The sequence below is a fragment of the Salvelinus namaycush genome, chromosome 17, assembly GCF_016432855.1.
Source record: "Salvelinus namaycush isolate Seneca chromosome 17, SaNama_1.0, whole genome shotgun sequence".
In the NCBI taxonomy this organism is placed as follows: domain Eukaryota; kingdom Metazoa; phylum Chordata; class Actinopteri; order Salmoniformes; family Salmonidae; genus Salvelinus; species Salvelinus namaycush.
In genome coordinates, this window is record NC_052323.1 from 34,679,457 (window position 1) to 34,704,281 (window position 24,825).

General features: G+C 45.9%; 1 protein-coding gene across 1 annotated transcript in view; it reads left to right on the forward strand.

Annotated features, from left to right (window-relative positions):
* The first annotated feature begins 1,125 nt into the window (after window positions 1–1,125).
* The window catches only part of LOC120062569 (synaptopodin-like), a 49,345-nt gene continuing 25,645 nt past the window's right edge, over window positions 1,126–24,825 (forward strand). The window contains exon 1 of the mRNA XM_039012637.1: window positions 1,126–2,315. Within this exon, the coding sequence (XP_038868565.1) occupies window positions 2,111–2,315 (205 nt within the window). The 5' untranslated portion in view covers window positions 1,126–2,110. The remainder of the gene's footprint in view (window positions 2,316–24,825) is intronic.

Sequence of the window (24,825 nt, forward strand, 5' to 3'; positions counted from 1 at the left end):
ACACATTCTCATGCTATTCTACACATTTTACCATGAGGCTGAAAGAAAATGTTGCTGTTTTAAAGCTAATTTCCCGTGATTATACACATTTTGCCACGGAGCAGAGAGAAAATTTGCATTTTTAAAGCGGCAATCAGCAGTTGAAACAATAACAGTCTGTTTTCCCCGCCCCTGTTTTGGATACAAATGGGCCTGGAGAAATGTAACCACTCTCAGATTAATAGACAGAGCTATGGATGCAAGGACTGACCATCCATCATATAAAAATTATAGATATAACCGTGTTTTGAGCCTGTGGGTCCATCTCACACTGAATACATCAGTGAGTCAGGAAGGGTAGAAATTAATTCAGTTTACAGATGAATACAGGAAGGGTAGAAATGAATTCAGTTTACAGTTGAATACATCAGTGAGTCAGGAAGGGTATAAATGAATTCAGTTTACAAATGAATACATCCGTGAGTCAGAGTGGGTAGACATGAATTCAGTTTACAGATGAATACAGGGAGGGTAGAAATGAATTCAGTTTACAGATCTTCTTCTTCTTCTCCTATCTTTCAGGTGGTAGTGTTCCAGACCTGGACACTGCACGGGCTCGGAGACAGAACCAGCGGAGATCAGCCTCTCATGACAACAACCGCTTTACTCTACCCAGAATCCTACAGCACCATGTTCTACCGTACACTCCTTCAATAGGGACTGGAGAGACAGAACACCCAGACTTAGAGTTGAAGTATCACCCAGACTGGATAAACAACCAACTTCCCTTAACATAGACATCGTTATCTCCCCCCCTGAAAGAACCTACATAAACCAACTGACAGATCGACTTGCAGAGGGATCAGACTGAGAACTCTGCTGCCTGGGCCTCAGCTCAAATGACAATGTATGGATATAATGGTAATGTATGGATATAATGGTAATGTATGGATATAATGGTAATGTATGGATATAATGGTAATGTATGGATATAATGGTAATGTATGGATATATTAGTAATGTATGGATATATTGGTAATGTATGGATATAATGGTAATGTATGGATATAATGGTAATGTATGGATATATTGGTAACATACTGTACATCTCTGCATCTAATCCAAACCAATATCCATCAGGACTAAAACGTGACTCCCAGCATTGACTCCTGGATGGATGGATGAGAATAATAAAAAAGAAAGAAAGAAAAGATATAGTTGACGTATCGGTCAGTGGCGCTCGGAAACTCCTAACCCCTCTTAGGAGTGACCTTTTCTAGAGGGAAATGTTGTTTCTCACTCCGTCCGAACCAAACGACAGGAAGCTTTGAAACACACGGCCACCCCGGTCACCCCCTCCTTGGCATTGTTGAGTCTAAAGAGCTGCTCGCTTTCTCCACAAGAAAAATAATCTGTCAGGGAGAGATTGCAATGCAGTCAACAGGCATGTTTGGGTGGCTGGACTAAGAAAGGAAAGAAAGAATGATTGGAAGAAAGCGGGAGGAAGAGAAGAGAAACGTCTGGGTTTTTGGAGAAAAATAAAGATTTAGAGGGAGGGAAGACAGACACAAACAGAAATAGAAAAGTTCGATGGTTTCTCAGCCTTTCTCCTTTCAGCTGGAGATTTGAAGTAGAGCACATCGTTATTGTGAAAGCGTCTTGGCTGTGATCCATGGGAACTGATCCAGCTTTGTGTCTGTGGAGCTCCCAGCCTACTTTAGTCTACTGGGACATCCTTGATACTGTTTCTGGTAGGTCCTGAGTACACTTTTCCCATCCGTCACCCTCCCTCCTTGCTAGCTAGCTAGCTACAGGACTAAGGGAAACCTTAAGGAGGAATACTGAAGAAAGTCTGAGGGAAGAGGTGCCCAGCAGCAGGAGAAGCAACATGGACAGCTAAGATTCTCCTTATCTCCACTGGTGATTCACTTTTTTTCTTCTCCACTCGCTCCAAAATAGGACTGTCTGAACTTACTCTGAACACTCCACAAACGGTGATCCTCAAACTGACATACAGACCAAGCCAGGGAGGGCTGCAGACGGTCTGGGTAGAAGAAGAGACAGAAACTGTGGAGCAAACCAGAGGAGAAGCAGAGAAACTCCAGAACTCCTCCAGCAGAGCAGCAAAGAGATGGAGACGGAGAGGGGTCATATGTCTGTGAGGAGAGGGGTAAGCTGGAGCCCAGGTGGAGGGAGGAAGCCCCTTCACGGGGGGCATGGCGGGAACACGGACACCGGCAAAAGAGAGAGCGACGCATCTTCGGAGAGGCGGGACTACAAAGGGATCAAAGGACAGGTGACATCGACCTCCACCAATCAGCTGACTCGGAAAACCAGTAAGTTTGAGGTTTATTCTATTTACGTGGTGTTGGCTTCTAGTTACCTGCTGGTTTCTTTTTGGATAACTAACCTGCCACAGGGCAACAGCAGGAGGGAATGTGGAACATGATGAAAGTACACTGATGGGACTCTGAGATGCAGTAGTTTAGATTGGCTGAGAATTTCCTTTTGCGAGGGTGGAGACGTAGATTTTTCCGGGAACCCTCCATTTTTTAAAATTATTATTATTATTATAAAAATAAAAAAAATGTACCACCTTTTTCCTCCCCAATTTCGGTCTTGTCGCTGCAACTTCCCAACGGGATCGGTAGGCGAAGGTTGAGTCATGTGTCCTCTGAAACATGACCCACCGAAACCCACGCTCTTAACACCCAGGATCGAACCCGGGTCTGTAGTGACGCCTCTAGCACTACGATGCAGGGCCTTTAGACCGCTGCAGGAGGTTGGAACTTTCCATTTTGAACACGTATGAACACAGAAGCTGATCACACAGCTGACCAAATGACATGAGATATTACTTCTGGGAGATTCTACACCGTGTTATGTCAGAGATGGTTAAATGTTCAAAGAAACATCTGTTTTCCCTGCAATAAATGGCCTACCATGACACACACACACACACACACACACACACACACACACACACACACACACACACACGTACAGAAACTGGACTGCTCTGAGATGGAAAGGCAATCCTGCATCCCAACCTAAAGGGCAATCTCAGAAAGACTTCATACACAGTACCAGTCCAGACCGTAATGGACTGAGCTGAGACTTCATACACAGTACCAGTTCAGACCGTAATGGACTGAGCTGAGACTTCATACACAGTACCAGTCCAGACCGTAATGGACTGAGCTGAGACTTCATACACAGTACCAGTCCAGACCGTAATGGACTGAACTGAGACTTCATACACAGTACCAGTCCAGACCGTAATGGACTGAGCTGAGACTTCATACACAGTACCAGTCCAGACCGTAATGGACTGAGCTGAGACTTCATACACAGTACCAGTTCAGACCGTAATGGACTGAGCTGAGACTTCATACACAGTACCAGTTCAGACCGTAATGGACTGAGCTGAGACTTCATACGCAGTACCAGTCCAGAACGTAATGGACTGAGCTGAGACTTCATACGCAGTACCAGTCCAGATCGTAATGGACTGAGCTGAGACTTCATAAGCAGTTCTGTCCAGATCATTATCATTATCCTGCCATAGTTGGAGTCGTTACTTGTGTGACAGAGCGGAAGGTGAACACGTCAGTGATGAAGGAAAAACATTGTGAACTCCTTAGAGAGTAACGTGGAAAACCCCTCAGACAGAGCGTGTGTGTGTGTGTGTGTGTGTGTGTGTGTGTGTGTGTGTGTGTGTGTGTGTGTGTGTGTGTGTGTGTGTGTGTGTGTGTGTGTGTGTGTGTGTGTGTACACAACTGCGATACAGATTAGCCTACTATACTGAGTTGAAGCAGGGAACCTAATATCGTCAGAACAGATGAACTAATTACAGATTTACAAACACATTGTTGTGCAGTAATTGAAAAACACAACAGAAAACGTGGGCTTAATGACTCTGTAACAAACTATGGTTAGTAGATGCAGTCATTCAATTAAAGTCTATAGTTCACCTGATTGGAGAATAAATATAGTACATATCATAGTACATGTAAACAATGGATCCGGCGATTTTTAACCTTGTGTTTAGTAGACTGTTTTCCATTGGGATTTGGAGAGGGGCTGAGTCCTATTCGGATTTGGAGAGGGGCTGAGTCCTATTCGGATTTGGAGAGGGGCTGAGGCCTATTCGGATTTGGAGAGGGGCTGAGGCCTATTCGGATTTGGAGAGGGGCTGAGGCCTATTTGGATTTGGAGAGGGGCTGAGGCCTATTTGGATTTGGAGAGGGGCTGAGGCCTATTCGGATTTGGAGAGGGGCTGAGTCCTATTCGGACTTGGAGAGGGGCTGAGTCCTATTCGGACTTGGAGAGGGGCTGAGTCCTATTCGGACTTGGAGAGGGGCTGAGTCCTATTCGGACTTGGAGAGGGGCTGAGTCCTATTCGGACTTGGAGAGGGGCTGAGTCCTATTCGGACATGGAGAGGGGCTGAGTCCTATTCGGATATGGAGAGGGGCTGAGTCCTTTTCGGATTTGGAGAGGGGCTGAGTCCTATTCGGATTTGGAAAGAGGCTGAGTCCTATTCGGATTTGGGGAGGGGCTTAGTCCTATTCGGATTTGGAGAGGGGCTGAGTCCTATTCGGATTTGGAGAGGGGCTGAGTCCTATTCGGATTTGGAGCGGGGCTGAGTCCTATTCGGATTTGGAGCGGGGCTGAGTCCTATTCGGATTTGGAGCGGGCTGAGTCCTATTCGGATTTGGGGAGGGGCTGAGTCCTATTCGGATTTGGAGCGGGGCTGAGTCCTATTTGGATTTGGAGCGGGGCTGAGTCCTATTCGGATTTGGAGCGGGGCTGAATCCTATTCGGATTTGGAGCGGGGCTGAATCCTATTCGGATTTGGAGAAGGGCTGAGTCCTCTTCGGATTTGGAGAGGGGCTGAGTCCTCTTCGGATTTGGAGAAGGGCTGAGTCCTCTTCGGATTTGGAGAAGGGCTGAGTCCTATTCGGATTTGGAGAGGGGCTGAGTCCTCTTCGGATTTGGAGAGGGGCTGAGTCCTATTCGGATTTGGAGAAGGGCTGAGTCCTATTCGGATTTGGAGAAGGGCTGAGTCCTCTTCGGATTTGGAGAGGGGCTGAGTCCTCTTCGGATTTGGAGAGGGGCTGAGTCCTCTTCGGATTTGGAGAGGGGCTGAGTCCTCTTCGGATTTGGAGAGGGGCTGAGTCCTCTTCGGATTTGGAGAGGGGCTGAGTAATATTCGGATTTGGAGAAGGGCTGAGTAATATTCGGATTTGGAGAAGGGCTGAGTCCTCTTCGGATTTGGAGAGGGGCTGAGTCCTCTTCGGATTTGGAGAGGGGCTGAGTCCTCTTCGGATTTGGAGAGGGGCTGAGTCCTCTTCGGATTTGGAGAGGGGCTGAGTCCTATACGGATTTGGAGAGGGGCTGAGTCCTATACGGATTTGGAGAGGGGCTGAGTCCTATTCGGATTTGGAGAGGGGCTGAGTCCTATTCGGAGTTGGAGAGTGTCACGTTCCTGACCTTATTTCCTTTATTTTGTCTTTGTTTAGTATGGTCAGGACGTGAGCTGGGTGGGCATTCTATGTTATGTGTTTCTATGTTGGGTTCTTTTCAACTAGCCTGATATGGTTCTCAATCAGGGGCAGGTGTTTTACGTTTCCTCTGATTGAGAACCATATTAAGGTATGCTGTTCACACTGTTTGGTTGTGGGTGATTGTTCCTGTGTTAGTGTTTATGCCACACGGGACTGTTTCGTTTGTTCCTGTTCGTGCGTTCTTCGTTGTCTGTAAGTTCTCATGTTCAGGTCTGTTTACGTCGTTTATTGTTTTGTAGTTTGTTAAGAGTTTTTTGTGTTTGTCTTTCTTTAAATAAATCATTATGTCTTCATACCTCGCTGCATATTGGTCCGATCCTTGCTCCTCCTCAGACGAGGAGGAGAACGAACGTTACAGAGAGGGGCTGAGTCCGATTCGGATTTGGAGCGGGGCTGAGTCCGATTCGGATTTGGAGCGGGGCTGAGTCCGATTTGGATTTGGAGCGGGGCTGAGTCCTCTTCGGATTTGGAGAAGGGCTGAGTCCTCTTCGGATTTGGAGAGGGGCTGAGTCCTTTTCGGATTTGGAGAGGGGCTGAGTCCTATTCGGATATGGAGAGGGGCTGAGTCCTATTCGGATTTGGAGAGGGATTGAGTCCTATTCGGATTTGTAGAAAGGCTGAGTCCTATTCGGATTTGGAGAGGGGCTGAGTCCTATTCGGATTTGGAGCGGGGCTGAGTCATCTTCGGATTTGGAGTGGGGCTGAGTCCTATTCGGATTTGGAGAGGGGCTGAGTCCTATTCGGATTTGGAGCGGGGCTGAGTTCTATTCGGATTTGGAGCGGGGCTGAGTCCTATTCGGATTTGGAGAGGGGCTGAATCCTATTCATCTGTGTGGGAGCCTAGGGGCAGCACACATCTATGGAAAATATTAATTGTTGTTGAATATTTTATTTATCAGTGATTGTGTTTCTATCTCCTTCCTTGTTATAGGCTTCGATGCTGAGCTCCTATCACACAGCAATACTGTAGCCTACCCATACTGTCAAATATATTAAATAGGCTACTGGTTTATTTACTTTCAAGCATGTTTGGCTATTAAATGAGGGATGGATAAATGGTAGCCTAATATTTTATGTGTAGTGGGAGTAAACCAGTCATGTCAGATAAGGAGAGACATGTCCTGTAATATGATTATGAGTCAGTCCTTCATAATAAAAGACATGTCCTGTAATATGATTATGAGTCAGTCCTTCATAATAAAAGACATGTCCTGTAATATGATTATGATTCAGTCCTTCATAATAAAAGACATGTCCTGTAATATGATTATGAGTCAGTCCTTCATAATAAAAGACATGTCCTGTAATATGATTATGAGTCAGTCCTTCGTAATAAAAGACATGTCCTGTAATATGATTATGAGTCAGTCCTTCGTAATAAAAGACATGTCCTGTAATATGATAATGAGTCAGTCCTTCGTAATAAAAGACATGTCCTGTAATATGATAATGAGTCAGTCCTTCGTAATAAAAGACATGTCCTGTAATATGATAATGAGTCAGTCCTTCATAATAAAAGACATGTCCTGTAATATGATAATGAGTCAGTCCTTCATAATAAAAGTAATAGAAACATATCCGTCAATGTGCTGCTATACAATCTCCTTCCCCAACGGCAAATACATCTGTTTTCACATTAGCCCTACCTTCTGTTTTTATTGGCCGACCATTATTAGAATTCCCATGCCTCAAACACCTCCATTTCCCTCAAAATTACAATAGTCGCTTGCAATACAATTGATCCCACTTGAAGTTGTGTGTATGTATGCATGGTCTGAGATTGATCCCACTTGAAGTTGTGTGTATGTATGCATGGTCTGAGATTGATCCCACTTGAAGTTGTGTGTATGTATGCATGGTCTGAGATTGATCCCACTTGAAGTTGTGTGTATGTATGCATGGTCTGAGATTGATCCCACTTGAAGTTGTGTGTATGTATGCATGGTCTGAGATTGATCCCACTTGAAGTTGTGTGTAAGTATGCATGGTCTGAGATTGATCCCACTTGAAGTTGTGTGTATGTATGCATGGTCTGAGATTGATCCCACTTGAAGTTGTGTGTATGTATGCATGGTCTGAGATTGATCCCACTTGAAGTTGTGTGTATGTATGCATGGTCTGAGATTGATCCCACTTGAAGTTGTGTGTATGTATGCATGGTCTGAGATTGATCCCACTTGAAGTTGTGTGTATGTATGCATGGTCTGAGATTGATCCCACTTGAAGTTGTGTGTAAGTATGCATGGTCTGAGATTGATCCCACTTGAAGTTGTGTGTATGTATGCATGATCTGAGATTTACGTGGAGATGTGCACACTTTCCTGTCAAGTTCAAACATTTATAAATACCAACCGTTTGTGAGAAAACTGTCACACACAAGGTTGAAAGTAGTTTTTGTGCGCACGCACTTTTGACAAATGAAGCCCCAAGAGGAAGACATTATGTTTCTCATGCCAAGGAAGCCCTTTTGAATTGAATGGAATTGAGAGAGCGAAAGACTCAGGTCATACGGGAGTGAGAGTTGAGGTAACGACTAAAGGAGGGAGCCTCATTGTCAAGGGCCAAGTTGTGTCGCTGCTGGAGGAGAGCAGAAGTTCTTGTCCCTCCATGCAGGGGAGCCCAGAAAGAAGTACTCTGGAGTTCATAGAGGGCAGACAGAGATGGAATGTCAGCTAGACCAGACCAGAGAGAGAGAGAGAGAGAGAGGTAGTGAGTTTACGGGCTCCTGAGTTCTTCTGCAAAAATATATAATTAGAGTTGGATAAATGTAGATAAACTTGCATTTTTTTCACAATGACTTATACAGGATACTAACTTCAACATCAAATCAAAATTCCACACCTAAAACCTTGATATTGGACAAAATTACCTGAATGGACTATTCCTACCGAGGACAATCAAGAAAAAACCCTGCAGAAGAAACACAGCGGAAGCTGGAAATACCATCCAACACAAAACTGAGTGAATAATATTCAGTCTGAACCTACTTCTGAAGCCAAAAAGTAAAAGACAATAATCTCTAGGTAATTTTGTTCCATAAAGCTTAATAAATAAGGCTACAAAGTTACCAAGCTGCTAGGACAGAACCTGACCAGCTGCAACTTCAATTAGTGCTGAAGTCTGAAGTGAGAGGTGTGGAAATTCTTGAGCCTAAACATGGGTTTCATAAGTACAAAAACACAAAACTCCTCAAAGACAATCCCGGGACACTATTCGCTGACCGCTACAAAGAGGGGAACGTAAGCAACATCATTTCCCACACAGACCATTCCCTGGCATGGCACAGTGCTATAAGAGCACACTACCCCCATGTCAAGAGAGAGGATATTGTCCCAGGGTGGAAACTCAGAATTACATTTACATTTACATTTAAGTCATTTAGCAGACGCTCTTATCCAGAGCGACTTACAAATTGGTGAAATCTAGAATACTAGACATTGAGGAGATTGAAACAACCTCTGTTAACATGTACAAGTCTGGGACAGTAATGGTGCAGGACATCCTCATGCAGTTCCAGCAGGACTTTTCAGGGATCAAAGAGAGAACAGCAGGAAAAGATCTCTCTCTGTGACAACTCCCACATCCTGAATGAGTCTGATTACACCTCTTCAAACTGTCCTGCAGATGAGGACAGTCACCTCCCAGTGTCCAGTTTGAGTGTTTGTTGCAGCTCATTCCAGTCGCTAGCTGCAGCGAACTGAAAAGAGGAGTGAACCGCAGGATGTGGGACCTTTAACAGAATGTGACTGGCAGAGCGAGTGTTGTATGTGGAGGATGAGGGCTGCAGTAGATATCTCAGATAGAGGGGAGTGAGGCCTAAGAGGGTTTTATAAATATGCATCAACCAGTGGGTTTACATAGCAGCATAGAGTCCAGTGATGTGTCCTATAAGGAGCATTGGAGGCAAATCTGATGGCCGAATGGTAAAGAACATCTAGCCGCTCGATAGCACCCTTACCTGTCGATCTATAAATTATGTCTCCGTAACCTAGCATGGGTAGGATGGTCATCTGAATCAGGGTTAGTTTGGCAGCTGGGGTGAAAGAGGAGCGATTACGATAGAGGAAACCAAGTCTAGATTTAACTTTAGCCTGCATCTTTGATATGTGCTGAGAGAAGGACAGTGTACCGTCTAGCCATACTCCAAAGTACTTGTATGAGGTGACTACCTCAAGCTCTAAACCCTCAGAGGTAGTAATCACACCTGTGGGACGAGGGACATTCTTCTTACCAAACCACATGACCTTTGTTTTGGAGGTGTTCAGAAGAAGGTTAAGGGTAGAGAAAGCTTGTTTGACGCTAAGAAAGCTTTGTTGTAGAGCATTTAACACAAAATCCGGGGAGGGGCCAGCTGAGTATAAGACTGTATCATCTGTATATAAACGGATGAGAGAGCTTCCTACTGCCTGAGCTATGTTGCTGATTTAAATTGAGAAGAGTGTGGGGCCTAGGATTGATCCTTGGGGTACTCCCTTGGTGTAGTGGATGAGACAGCAGATTTTCTGACTTTATACACTGCACTCTTTGAGAGAGGCAATTAGCAAACCAGGCCAAAGACCCCTCAGAGACACCAATACTCCTTAGCCGGCTCATAAGAATGGAATGGTGTACTGTATCAAAAGCTTTGTTCAAGTCAATAAAAATAACAACATTGCATAGAATCAAGTGCAATGGTGACATCATTGAGGACCTTTAAGGTTGTAGTGACACATCCATAACCTGAGCGGAAACCAGATTGCATACCAGAGAGAATACTATAGACACCAAGAAAGTCAGTCAGTTGATTATTGACAAGTTTTTCCAACCCTTTTGATAAACAGGGAAAAATACAAATAGGCCTATAACAGTTAGGATCAGCTTGATCTCCCCTTTTACATAAAATACAAACCGTGGCTGCCTTCCGAGCAATGGGAACCTCCCCAGAAAGGAGAGACAGGTTGAAAAGGTTAGAGAAAGGCTTGGCGATGATAGAGGCAACAACCTTAAAGAAGAAACGGTCTAAACCATCTGACTCAGATGTTTTTTTGGGGGCCAAGTTTCAGGAGCTCCTTTAGCACCTCGGACTCAGTGACTGCCTGCAGGGAGAAACTTTGTAGCGGGGCAGGGGGAAAAGAAGGAGAAGCATCGGGGATAGTCACATTAGAAGGGGTGGGAGATGAGGAAATGTTGGATGGGCAAGGAGGCATGGCTGAGTCAAATAGGAATCCTGACTTAATGAAGTGGTGATTAAAGAGCTCAGCCATGTGCTTCTTGTCAGTAACAACCACATCATCAACATTAAGGGACATGGGCAGCTGTGAGGAGGAGGGTTTATTCTCCAGGTCTTTAACTGTTTTCCGGTTAGACCCACAGAGAGAGAACTGCTCCTTAAAGTAACTAACTTTGGCCTTCCGGATAGCCTGAGTGCACTTATTTCTCATTTTCCTGAACGAGAGCCAGTCAGCCTGAGTATGCATGTGCCGATCATTTTGCCAAATGTAATTGTTGAGGTGGAGTAACTCTGCCAGATCACGGTCGAACCAGGGGCTGAACCTATTTTTAATTCTCATTTTCTTTATGGGGGCGTGTTTGTTAACAATACCACTGAAAATATAAAAAAAGAAGGTCCAAGCGTCTTCGACAGAGGGGATCAAGCTGATTCTATACCATTTTACAGAGGCCAGTTCATGAAGGACGGCTTGCTCATTAAAGTTTTTTAGCAAGCGTCTATGACAAATCAGGACAGATCGTTTCAGATCGTTTCTGAGCAGCCATTACAAACACAGGCTGTAAAACAGAGATCACTAAGGTCATTACAGAAAACATCAGACTGATACCTATCAGGATTATTTGTGAGGATAACATCAAGGAGAGTAGCCTTTTCTGGGTGTTTAAAAATATATAAATATTAGATTGAGCAACGTCGAAGTGGCATTGACTAAAATACAATAGAATAGAATACAGTATATACATATGAAATGAGTGAAGCAGTATGTAAACATTATTAAAGTGGCCAGTGATTCCATGTCTATGTACATAGGGCAGCAGGCTCTAAGTTGCAGGGATGAGTAACCGGATGGTAGCCGGCTAGTGATGTCTATTTAACAGTCTGATGGCCTTGAGATAGAAGCTGTTTTTCAGTGTCTCCGTACAAGCTTTGACACACCTGTACTGACCTCGCCTTCTGGATGATAGCGGGGTGAACAGGCAGTGGCTCGGGTTGTTGTTGTCTTTGATGATCTTTGTGGCCTTCCTGTTCCATCGGGTGCTGTAGATGTTCTGGAGGGCAGGCAGTGTGCCCCCGGTGATGCGTTGGGCAGACCGCACCACCCTCTGGAGAGCCCTGCGATTGAGGGCAGTGCATTTGCCATACCAGGCGGTTATCTGGCCGACAGGATGCTCTCAATTGTGCATCTGTAAAAGTTTGTGAGGTTCTTAGGGGCCAAGTCAAATTTCTTCAGCCTCCTGAGGTTGAAGAGACACTGATGCACCTTCTTCACCACACCGTCTGTGTGGTCGACCATTTCAGATCGTCGGTGATGTGTGTGCCGAGGAACTTGAAGCTTTTCACCTTCTCCATTGTGGTCCCATCGATGTGGATAGGGGCGTGCTCTCTCTGCTGTTTCCTGAAGTCCACGATCAGCTCCTTTGTTTTGTTGACGTTGAGGGAGAGGTTATTTTCCTGGCACCACTCCGTCAGGGCCCTCATCTCCTCCCTGTAGGCTGTCTCGTCATTGTTGGTAATCAGGCCTACAACTGTTGTGTCATCTGCAAACTTGATCATTGAGTCAGAGGACAGACTAGGGGTCCCCAGCCACATCATAATTAACATGGGCACAAATGACTTAAGGGCCCAGCAAGAAAGGGTGGCAAAAGCACCCAAGGGAGTGATTGAAAAAGCTTCTTCCACTTTCCCCAACGCACAAGTGGTTATCTCTGCCCTGCTACCACAAAAAGATTTTCCCCCTGCCTCCATACAGCGGGTGAATGCAAGCATTTTGCGAGACTGTGCCTCAAAACCTAATGTCTATCTGGCCCACCACTCCACCCTGGACTTGAACAGCCTTTATGACCAGGTCCACCTCTACAAGACAGCAATCCCAACGGATACCCCCTCCCAGACTAGCGAGACACCCTCCCAGACCTGAAAACCCCCCTCCTGAAGGACCTGCACCGAGAGAACCCACGTCAAGCAAACCTTGGCCACACCCTATATAGGCCGCCCATATCAGACCTATGCCCCTTCTGTCCACCCCATGCACCCCGCCCCTGCGGCAAGGACCTCAACATGACAGCAGGACATATTCCCAGGCCGTGAGCAGAGCAACAGGCCCAACACCCACTATTACACCCGCCCAAGCCTCATCCTGCGACCTACGAGTTATGTATCAGATGCTCAACATATTCTGCTCACATCTACTGTGAGGGTCCGGGCCTAAACCACACAAAAACAACACTAGACACTATGGAACACAAAGCTTTTACCATCTCATCCTGGAATATACAAGGTCTGAGGTCATCTGCCTTTGGCCAAAAGAGCAGGAATCCAGACTTCATCAAAGAAATTGGAAATACAGACATTGTCATCTTACAAGAAACATGGTATAGAGGAGACGTACCCACTGGTTGCCCTCTAGGTTACAGAGAGCGGTTAGTCCCATCCACCAAATTACCAGGTGTGAAACAGGGAAGAGACTCAGAGGGTATGCTAATTTGGTATAGAGCAGACCTAACCCACTCTATTATATTAGTCAAAACAGGAACATTTTACATCTGGCTAGAAATGAATAAGGAAATAATCTCAAAAGAGACAAATGTCCTTATGTGTGCTACCTAAATCCCCCCAATAGAATCCCCATACTTTAACGATGACAGCTTCTCCATCCTAGAGGGGGAGATCAACAATTTCCAGGCCCAGGGACATGTACTAGGTCTGTGGCGACCTAAATGCCAGAGCTGGACAAGAACCTGACACCCTCAGCACACAGGGGGACAAACACATACCTGGAGGTGATAGCATTCCCTCCCCCTTAACACAGCAACGATAACATAACCAACATAAATAGATCACAACTACTGCAGCTCTGTCGGACGCTGGGTATGTACATAGACAATGGTAGGCTTCGAGGGGACTCCTTTGGTAGGTACACCTATAGCTCATCTCTTGGCAGTAGTACTGTAGACTACTTTTTCACTGACCTCAACCCAGAGTCTCTTAGAGCGTTCAAAGTCAGTCCACTGACACTCTACTTGAACAGAGCTATGCTCAATCATGAGGCATCAAAGTCAAAGGAACTGAATAATATTAAGAAAAGCTATAGATGGAAGGAAAGTAATGTGGAAATCTAGCAAAAAACAATTAGGCAACAACATATTAAATCCCTTCTAGACAATTTCCTGGACAAAATGTTCCACTGTAATAGTGAAGGTCCGAACTAGAAAATATAAACAGTATATTTGACCTCTCAGCTTCCCATTCATATCTAAAAATGTCAAGCAGACAACCTAAGAAAATTAACAACAATGACAAATGGTTTGATGAAGATTCTTGTTGGCTCTATAACAAAGAACAAACAGCAAAAACATATACATGATCAAATACACATCTTAGAATCAACTATTAAAGACTACCAGAACCCACATTTCTTTCCACAGGGCCGTGGAGGTGAGACAGGGATGCAGCTTAAGCCCCACCCTCTTCAACATATATATCAACGAATTGGCGAGGGCACTAGAACAGTCTGCAGCACCCGGCCTCGTCCTACTAGAATCTGAAGTCAAATGTCTACTGTTTGCTGATGATCTGGTGCTTCTGTCCCCAGCCAAGGAGGGCCTACAGCAGCACCGAGAACGTCTGCACAGATTCTGTCAGACCTGGGCTAAAAATAATGGTGTTCCAAAAATGGTCCAGTTGACAGGACCACAAATACACATTCCATCTTGACCCCGTTGCCCTAGAGCACACAAAAACAAAAAATACCTCAGCTTAAAAATCAGGGCCACAGGTAACTTCCACAAAGCTGTGAATGATATAAGAGACAAGGCAAGAAGGGCCTTCTATGCCATCAAAAGGAACATAACATTTTACATCCCAATTAGGATTTGGCTAAAAATATTTGAATCAGTTATAGAACCCATTGCCCTTCATGGTTGTGAGGTATGGGGTCCGCTCACCAACCAAGAATTCACAAAATGCGACAAACACCAAATTGAGACTCTGCCTGCAGAATTCTGCAAAAACATCCTCTGTGTACAACATAAAACACCAAATAATGCATGCAGAGCAGAATTAGGCCGATACCAGCTAATCATCAAAATCCAGGAAAGAGACGTTAAATTCTACAACCACCTAAAAGGAAGCGATTCCCAAACCTTCCATAACAAAACCATCACCTACAGAGAGATGAACCTGGAGAAGAGTCCCCTAAGCAAGCTGGTCCTGGGGCTCTGTTCACAAACACAAACAGACCCCACAGAGTCCCAGGACAGCAACACAATTAGACCCAACCAAATCATGAGAAAACAAAAAGATAATTACTTGACACATTGGAAAGAATTTACAAAAACCGAGCAAACTAGAATGCTATTTGGCCCTAAACAGAGAGTACACAGTGGTAGAATACCTGACCACTGTGACTGACCCCCAATTAAGGAAATCTTTGACTGTGTACAGACTCAGTGAGCATAGGCTTGCTATTGAGAAAGGCAGACCTGGTATTCAGCTATGTGCACACTGCCCACAAAATGAGGTGGAAACTGAGCTGCACTTCCCAACCTCTTGCCAAATGTATGACCATATTAGAGACACATATTTCCCTCAGATTACACAGATCGACAAGGAATTCGAAAAATAAATCACATTTTGATAAACTCCCATATCTACTGGGTGAAATACCACAGTGTGCCATCACAGCAGAAAGTGACCTGTTGCCACAAGAAAAGGGCAACCAATGAAGAACAAACACCATTGTAAATACAACCCATATTTATGTTTATTTATTTTCCCTTTTGTACTTTAACAATTTGCACATCATTACAACACTGTATATAGACATGATATGACATTTGAAATTAGATTTACATTTACATTTAGAACTTTTTTGAGTGTAACTTTTTTGAGTGTAATGTTTAGTGTTATTTTTGTACTGTTTTTATTGAGAGAGAGAGGGAGAGAGCAGAGAGAGAGAGAGAGAGAGAGAGAGAGAGAGAGAGAGAGAGAGAGAGAGAGAGAGAGAGAGAGAGAGAGAGAGAGAGGACAGAGGGCAGAGGGCAGAGGGCAGAGGGCAGAAGACAGAGAGAGACAGAGAGAGACAGAGAGAGAGAGCAGGCATGTGGGACGAAAGGCACTCCCCCTACCCTCCTCTGGTACCTGGTCTAACTCAACATGGTCTCTACCCTCCTCTGGTACCTGGTTTAATTCAACATGGTCCCTACCCTCCTCTGGTACCTGGTCTAACTCAACATGGTCTCTACCCTCCTCTGGTACCTGGTCTAACTCAACACGGTCTTTACCCTCCTCTGGTACCTGGTTTAACTCAACACGGTCTCTACCCTCTGGTACCTGGTCTAACTCAACACGGTCTTTACCCTCCTCTGGTACCTGGTCTAACTCAACATGGTCTCTACCCTCTGGTACCTGGTCTAACTCAACATGGTCTCTACCCTCCTCTGGTACCTGGTCTAACTCAACACGGTCTCTACCCTCTGGTACCTGGTCTAACTCAACACGGTCTTTACCCTCCTCTGGTACCTGGTCTAACTCAACACGGTCTTTACCCTCCTCTGGTACCTGGTCTAACTCAACACGGTCTTTACCCTCCTCTGGTACCTGGTCTAACTCAACACGGTCTCTACCCTCTGGTACCTGGTCTAACTCACACGGTCTCTACCCTCCTCTGGTACCTGGTCTAACTCAACATGGTCTTTACCCTCCTCTGGTACCTGGTCTAACTCAACATGGTCTTTACCCTCCTCTGGTACCTGGTCTAACTCAACATGGTCTTTAACCTCCTCTGGTACCTGGTCTAACTCAACACGGTCTCTACCCTCCTCTGGTACCTGGTTTAACTCAACACGGTCTCTACCCTCCTCTGGTACCTGGTTTAACTCAACATGGTCTCTACCCTCCTCTGGTACGTGGTCTAATTCAACATGGTCCCTACCCTCCTCTGGTACCTGGTCTAACTCAACACGGTCTCTACCCTCCTCTGGTACCTGGTCTAACTCAACACGGTCTCTACCCTCCTCTGGTACCTGGTCTAACTCAACACGGTCTTTACCCTCCTCTGGTACCTGGTCTAACTCAACATGGTCTTTACCCTCCTCTGGTACCTGGTTTAACTCAACACGGTCTCTACCCTCTGGTACCTGGTCTAACTCACACGGTCTCTACCCTCCTCTGGTACCTGGTCTAACTCAACATGGTCTTTACCCTCCTCTGGTACCTGGTCTAACTCAACACGGTCTCTACCCTCTGGTACCTGGTCTAACTCACACGGTCTCTACCCTCCTCTGGTACCTGGTCTAACTCAACATGGTCTTTACCCTCCTCTGGTACCTGGTCTAACTCAACATGGTCTCTACCCTCCTCTGGTACCTGGTTTAACTCAACACGGTCTCTACCCTCCTCTGGTACCTGGTTTAACTCAACATGGTCTCTACCCTCCTCTGGTACCTGGTTTAATTCAACATGGTCCCTACCCTCCTCTGGTACCTGGTCTAACTCAACATGGTCTCTACCCTCCTCTGGTACCTGGTCTAACTCAACACGGTCTTTACCCTCCTCTGGTCCCTGGTTTAACTCAACACGGTCTCTACCCTCTGGTACCTGGTCTAACTCAACACGGTCTTTACCCTCCTCTGGTACCTGGTCTAACTCAACACGGTCTCTACCCTCTGGTACCTGGTCTAACTCAACACGGTCTTTACCCTCCTCTGGTACCTGGTCTAACTCAACACGGTCTTTACCGTCCTCTGGTACCTGGTCTAACTCACACGGTCTCTACCCTCCTCTGGTACCTGGTCTAACTCAACACGGTCTTTACCCTCCTCTGGTACCTGGTCTAACTCAACACGGTCTTTACCCTCCTCTGGTACCTGGTCTAACTCAACACGGTCTCTACCCTCTGGTACCTGGTCTAACTCACACGGTCTCTACCCTCCTCTGGTACCTGGTCTAACTCAACATGGTCTTTACCCTCCTCTGGTACCTGGTCTAACTCAACATGGTCTTTACCCTCCTCTGGTACCTGGTCTAACTCAACATGGTCTTTAACCTCCTCTGGTACCTGGTCTAACTCAACACGGTCTCTACCCTCCTCTGGTACCTGGTTTAACTCAACACGGTCTCTACCCTCCTCTGGTACCTGGTTTAACTCAACATGGTCTCTACCCTCCTCTGGTACGTGGTCTAATTCAACATGGTCCCTACCCTCCTCTGGTACCTGGTCTAACTCAACACGGTCTCTACCCTCCTCTGGTACCTGGTCTAACTCAACACGGTCTCTACCCTCCTCTGGTACCTGGTCTAACTCAACACGGTCTTTACCCTCCTCTGGTACCTGGTCTAACTCAACATGGTCTTTACCCTCCTCTGGTACCTGGTTTAACTCAACACGGTCTCTACCCTCTGGTACCTGGTCTAACTCACACGGTCTCTACCCTCCTCTGGTACCTGGTCTAACTCAACATGGTCTTTACCCTCCTCTGGTACCTGGTCTAACTCAACACGGTCTCTACCCTCTGGTACCTGGTCTAACTCACACGGTCTCTACCCTCCTCTGGTACCTGGTCTAACTCAACATGGTCTTTACCCTCCTCTGGTACCTGGTCTAACTCAACATGGTCTCTACCCTCCTCTGGTACCTGGTCTAACTCAACATGGTCTTTACCCTCCTCTGGTACCTGGTCTAACTCAACATGGTCTTTACCCTCCTCTGGTACCTGGTCTAACTCAACATGGTCTTTAACCTCCTCTGGTACCTGGTCTAACTCAACACGGTCTCTACCCTCCTCTGGTACCTGGTTTAACTCAACACGGTCTCTACCCTCCTCTGGTACCTGGTTTAACTCAACATGGTCTCTACCCTCCTCTGGTACGTGGTCTAATTCAACATGGTCCCTACCCTCCTCTGGTACCTGGTCTAACTCAACACGGTCTCTACCCTCCTCTGGTACCTGGTCTAACTCAACACGGTCTCTACCCTCCTCTGGTACCTGGTCTAACTCAACACGGTCTTTACCCTCCTCTGGTACCTGGTCTAACTCAACATGGTCTTTACCCTCCTCTGGTACCTGGTTTAACTCAACACGGTCTCTACCCTCTGGTACCTGGTCTAACTCACACGGTCTCTACCCTCCTCTGGTACCTGGTCTAACTCAACATGGTCTTTACCCTCCTCTGGTACCTGGTCTAACTCAACACGGTCTCTACCCTCTGGTACCTGGTCTAACTCACACGGTCTCTACCCTCCTCTGGTACCTGGTCTAACTCAACATGGTCTTTATCCTCCTCTGGTACCTGGTCTAACTCAACATGGTCTCTACCCTCCTCTGGTACCTGGTTTAACTCAACACGGTCTCTACCCTCCTCTGGTACCTGGTTTAACTCAACATGGTCTCTACCCTCCTCTGGTACCTGGTTTAATTCAACATGGTCCCTACCCTCCTCTGGTACCTGGTCTAACTCAACATGGTCTCTACCCTCCTCTGGTACCTGGTCTAACTCAACACGGTCTTTACCCTCCTCTGGTCCCTGGTTTAACTCAACACGGTCTCTACCCTCTGGTACCTGGTCTAACTCAACACGGTCTTTACCCTCCTCTGGTACCTGGTCTAACTCAACACGGTCTCTACCCTCTGGTACCTGGTCTAACTCAACACGGTCTTTACCCTCCTCTGGTACCTGGTCTAACTCAACACGGTCTTTACCGTCCTCTGGTACCTGGTCTAACTCACACGGTCTCTACCCTCCTCTGGTACCTGGTCTAACTCACACGGTCTCTACCCTCCTCTGGTACCTGGTCTAACTCAACATGGTCTTTACCCTCCTCTGGTACCTGGTCTAACTCAACATGGTCTCTACCCTCCTCTGGTACCTGGTTTAACTCAACACGGTCTTTACCCTCCTCTGGTACCTGGTTTAACTCAACACGGTCTCTACCCTCTGGTACCTGGTCTAACTCACACGGTCTCTACCCTCCTCTGGTACCTGGTCTAACTCAACATGGTCTTTACCCTCCTCTGGTACCTGGTCTAACTCAACATGGTCTCCACCCTCCTCTGGTACCTGGTCTAATTCAAAGAGAAACAGCTGAGGCTGATCTAGTGTCAGCCTTTACATATTCAGATGACATTACAGGATGGTCGGTAGGGAATGAAGTTGAAATTATCATTTTTTTCCACAGTTAATGAATGATTTTGAGAGAAGAGCTCAATTTTTCTGTAGCATAAGGATTCATGTAAAGATGTTTCTGTAGCATAAGGATTCGTGTAGATATTTAACATGACTTGTCATGTGTCTTCTGCACTCAGTTATTCCCCTCCACAAACACAAATAAATCAAAATTTACGCACATTGATCACGTTTTTATATTTGAAAACTAAGTTAAAGTTTGGCACATTGTATCAACCCTCATATGATGTCTACACCTCACTGGCGTTCAAGGGGATTTCTGTATTTATCTCTCTGGTTTCACCCTGAGTGTTTTCTGTATTCCATCCGAAAGACAGGGTTGCTTTGGAAATGTGAAATCAGTAGCCTACTCATCTCTATGATGGCACTATCCAAGCTCTGAAACTAGACAAACTCACCGCTCTCTCTGCGCCACAGTCAATGTGAAGTGAGTCAGTTTGTGTGGACTGGACTGGGTGGAGGCGAGCTGAGCCTGTGCTGTGTGCGCTGTAGGTACCAGCGGCTTTTGCAACGAATACGAAATCCGATCCTCTGTCGAGCAGAGCAGCAGAAGGGTGTGTGGGGGGGAAGCGGATACAGCTAAATTGGAAAAGCTTGTGGAACGGCAACTAAAGAGCGCTCTGACTTTTTAAAAAGGTAAGGAACGACTGAAAAAAAGGACTGGGATAGTTTGTAACTTCCTCATAGAGCAGAACATTTATCAGTGAATGTCTTTCCACCCTAAACTGAATGTTTCCTTTGGTTTTGAGCGCTTTAGGGAGAAGTTTTTTTTTTTTTTACTTTAAATGTGCGTGCGCTTTATTTATTCAGGTCTGTGTGGTGAAATAAGGTTTTAGTGGACTCTTCCATATTGTAATTTATCGGTTAAACGTCTCAGTTTAATTCATGCATGATGAATGTTCCACCATATGATGCGGTAATTTAATGTCCTGAAAAGTGAATCCACGGTATTTCATGGCCATATGGCATCTGCGATTTCTGTCTGAAGTGTAGCCTGCAGTCTCGTGCGACGGTTTAGAATTTGGCAGAAACGGTTGGAAAAATGGTTGTCAGTCATCATAGTTCTGCTTTGGAGACGTTTTGCGGTAATATATTATCCAAATAACGTAGCCTAGGTCATTCAATTCCTAATCCTGACCATTTACGGAATTGTAATGCACACACATAACTCAGTGTACTACCATTCCATAAAATACATGTCAGGAGATGATCTTCCAAGGTAACTATGTTGGTCGTCAATATTTCGTTGTCATATCAGAATGCTCATGATTGGTTGTTTGCATGTTTTCGCAACTAGTCACCTGATAAGTGGGTTGCATTCTAAAAGGCACCTTATCCCTACATAGTGCACTACTCTCTGTCTTCCTCATGCACACTCTCTAAATTTCAATTCAATTCAAGGACATTATTGGCATGGGAAACATATGTTTACATTTCCAAAGCAAGTGAAGTAGATAATAAACTAAAGTTAAATAAACAATAAAAAATGAACACTAAACATTAAGCTCACAGAAATTCAGAAAGAGTAAAGACATTTCAAATGTCATATTATGTAGTGTTGTAACCATGTGCAAATAGTTAAAGTACAAAAGGGAAAATAAATAAACATAATATGGGTTGTGTTTGTTATTCACTGGTTGCCCTTTTCTTCTCTCTGTCTCCCTCTCCTACTCCCTCTCTCTCTCTGTCTCCATCACCTACTCCCTCTCTCTCTCTGTCTCCATCACGCCCCCTCTCCTCTCTCTCTGTCTCCCTCTCCTACTCCCTCTCTCTCTCTGTCTCCATCACGCCCCCTCTCCTCTCTCTCTGTCTCCCACTCCTACACCCTCTCTCTCTCTGTCTCCCTGTCCCGCCTCCCCCCTCTGCCTCCCTCACGCCCCCTCTCCCCCTCTCTCTCTGTCTCCCTCTCCTACCCCCTCTCTCTCTCTGTCTCCATCACGCCCCCTCTCCTCTCTCTCTGTCTCCCTCTCCTATCCCCTCTCTCTCTCTGTCTCCCTGTCCCGCCTCCCCCCCTGTCTCCCTCACGCCCTCTCTCCCCCTCTCTCTCTGTCTCCCTCTCCTACCCCCTCTCTCTCTCTGTCTCCAATCACGCCCCCTCTCCTCTATCTCTGTCTCCCACTCCTACACCCTCTCTCTCTCTGTCTCCATCACGCCCCCTCTCCTCTCTCTCTCTCCCTCTCCTACCCCCTCTCTCGCTCTGTCTCCCTGTCCCGCCTCCCCCCGCTGTCTCCCTCACACCCCCTCCCTCCCTCTCTCTCTGTCTCTCTCTGTCTCTCTCTCTCCCATTGTGGGTTAATTTAATTAAGGTCCAGATTCAGTCTGTAAAATCATAAACACAGATGCAGATTATTCCTGGTCTGGTCGGCTGGCTGTAAACTGTATTTGGAGGGATCGCCATGCAGTTTAATGTAAGACCCACTCAGAGCCAGGAACATCTGCCTTTAATATGAACACACTGGGAAAGATAGGCGTCCCAAATAGTGCCCTATTCCCTATATAGAGCACTACTTTTCCATAGGGCTCTGGTCAAAAGCAGTGCACTATAGGTAGGGGATAGGGTGTCATTTGGGAAGTGACCCGGTCAGAGTTTGGAGCTAGCTGGTTGGCTGCTTTAGGGGATATTGTCGTCCAGGATCTCCTCCCAAGTCCAGGAGTCCTGGGTTTTTTCCCACTGCTGTCGCCTCCCTTCTCCACTCCGCTTGGTCCTAGATTGGTGGGTGGTTCTGTAACGATCGTCGTAATCCTCCTCCTCGGACGAGGAGGAGAGGCGAGAAGGATCAGACCAATATGCGGAGTGGTTTGTGTCCATGATTATTTTAATGAACAAATAACTGAACACTTAAACATACAAAACAACAAACGTGACAAAACCGAAACGAACCGACAAACAGTCCCGTGTGGCACGAATACAGACACGAGATACAACCACCCACAAAACACACGTGAAACCCCGGCTGCCTTAGTATGATTCTCAATCAGGGACAAACGATCTACAGCTGCCTCTGATTGAGAATCATACCAGGCCGAACACAAAACCCCAACATAGAAAAACACACATAGACAACCCACCCCAACTCACGCCCTGACCAACTAAATAAATAAAAGAAAAAGGAACAATAGGTCAGGAACGTGACAGACTGGATGGTCGTGGTGTGGAGACAGGTTGAAGGTTTGCCTGTCTGGATGGTTGTGGTGTGGAGACAGGTTGAAGGTTTGCCTGTCTGGATGGTCATGGTGTGGAGACAGGTTGAAGGTTTGCCTGTCTGGATGGTCATGGTGTGGAGACAGGTTGAAGGTTTGCCTGTCTGGATGGTCATGGTGTGGAGACAGGTTGAAGGTTTGCCTGTCTGGATGGTCGTGGTGTGGAGACAGGTTGAAGGCTTGCCTGTCTGGATAGTCATGGTGTGGAGACAGGTTGAAGGTTTGCCTGTCTGGATGGTCATGGTGTGGAGACAGGTTGAAGGTTTGCCTGTCTGGATGGTCGTGGTGTGGAGACAGGTTGAAGGTTTGCCTGTCTGGATGGTCGTGGTGTGGAGACAGGTTGAAGGTTTGCCTGTCTGGATGGTCATGGTGTGGAGACAGGTTGAAGGTTTGCCTGTCTGGATGGTCGTGGTGTGGAGACAGGTTGAAGGTTTGCCTGTCTGGATGGTTGTGGTGTGGAGACAGGTTGAAGGTTTGCCTGTCTGGATGGTCATGGTGTGGAGACAGGTTGAAGGTTTGCCTGTCTGGATGGTCATGGTGTGGAGACAGGTTGAAGGTTTGCCTGTCTGGATGGTCGTGGTGTGGAGACAGGTTGAAGGCTTGCCTGTCTGGATAGTCATGGTGTGGAGACAGGTTGAAGGTTTGCCTGTCTGGATGGTCGTGGTGTGGAGACAGGTTGAAGGTTTGCCTGTCTGGATGGTCATGGTGTGGAGACAGGTTGAAGGTTTGCCTGTCTGGATGGTCATGGTGTGGAGACAGGTTGAAGGTTTGCCTGTCTGGATGGTCATGGTGTGGAGACAGGTTGAAGGTTTGCCTGTCTGGATGGTCGTGGTGTGGAGACAGGTTGAAGGTTTGCCTGTCTGGATGGTCATGGTGTGGAGACAGGTTGAAGGTTTGCCTGTCTGGATGGTCGTGGTGTGGAGAGAGGTTGAAGGTTTGCTACGGTGCCAGCTGTGTCAGGGGTGTTGTTTTAATAGTGAATCACAGCCGGTGATGGTGTCTGGACTAGAGGTCGACCGATTATGATTTTTCAACGCCGATACCGATACCGATTATTGGAGGACAAGAAAGCCGATACAGATTAATCTGCCGATTTATAAAAAAATAAAAAAAATAATAATATATATATATCATACACACACACACATTTTTGTAATAATGACAATTGCAACAATACTGAATGAACAATGAACCCTTTTATTTTAACTTAATATAATACATAAATACACACACACACATACAGCTCTGAAGTGGCAATGATACTGAAGAGTCTGCTTAGGAGACAAATACTCTCAACTGTTTGATAAAAATAGAGTTTAAGTTACCTGTGGTGAATGTTGAAAACAAAAACTGTCATTTCTATATGCAGGAAATCCTATTTTAATAATGGGCATGGTAAGAATTGACGACCAAAGTGCGAGTCATAATTCCCATGACACCTAGCAAAATCTAAAAAGCGGTTCCCTCATTTATTCCATAGGATATTTTTAGATTAACTTAAAATAAGGTCTGTGTTTCGTGTATGCTTACACCACCTTGACAATTTTATAACTGTGTAGATATCCATAGGACAAGGTAACTCTGATCAATATTGGCAATATAAGCGAAGATAATTTTTTTTGTAGAGTGGATTTATGAAAATATGTTGACAAACGTTACCTTATCCTAGTGAGATTTACACGGGT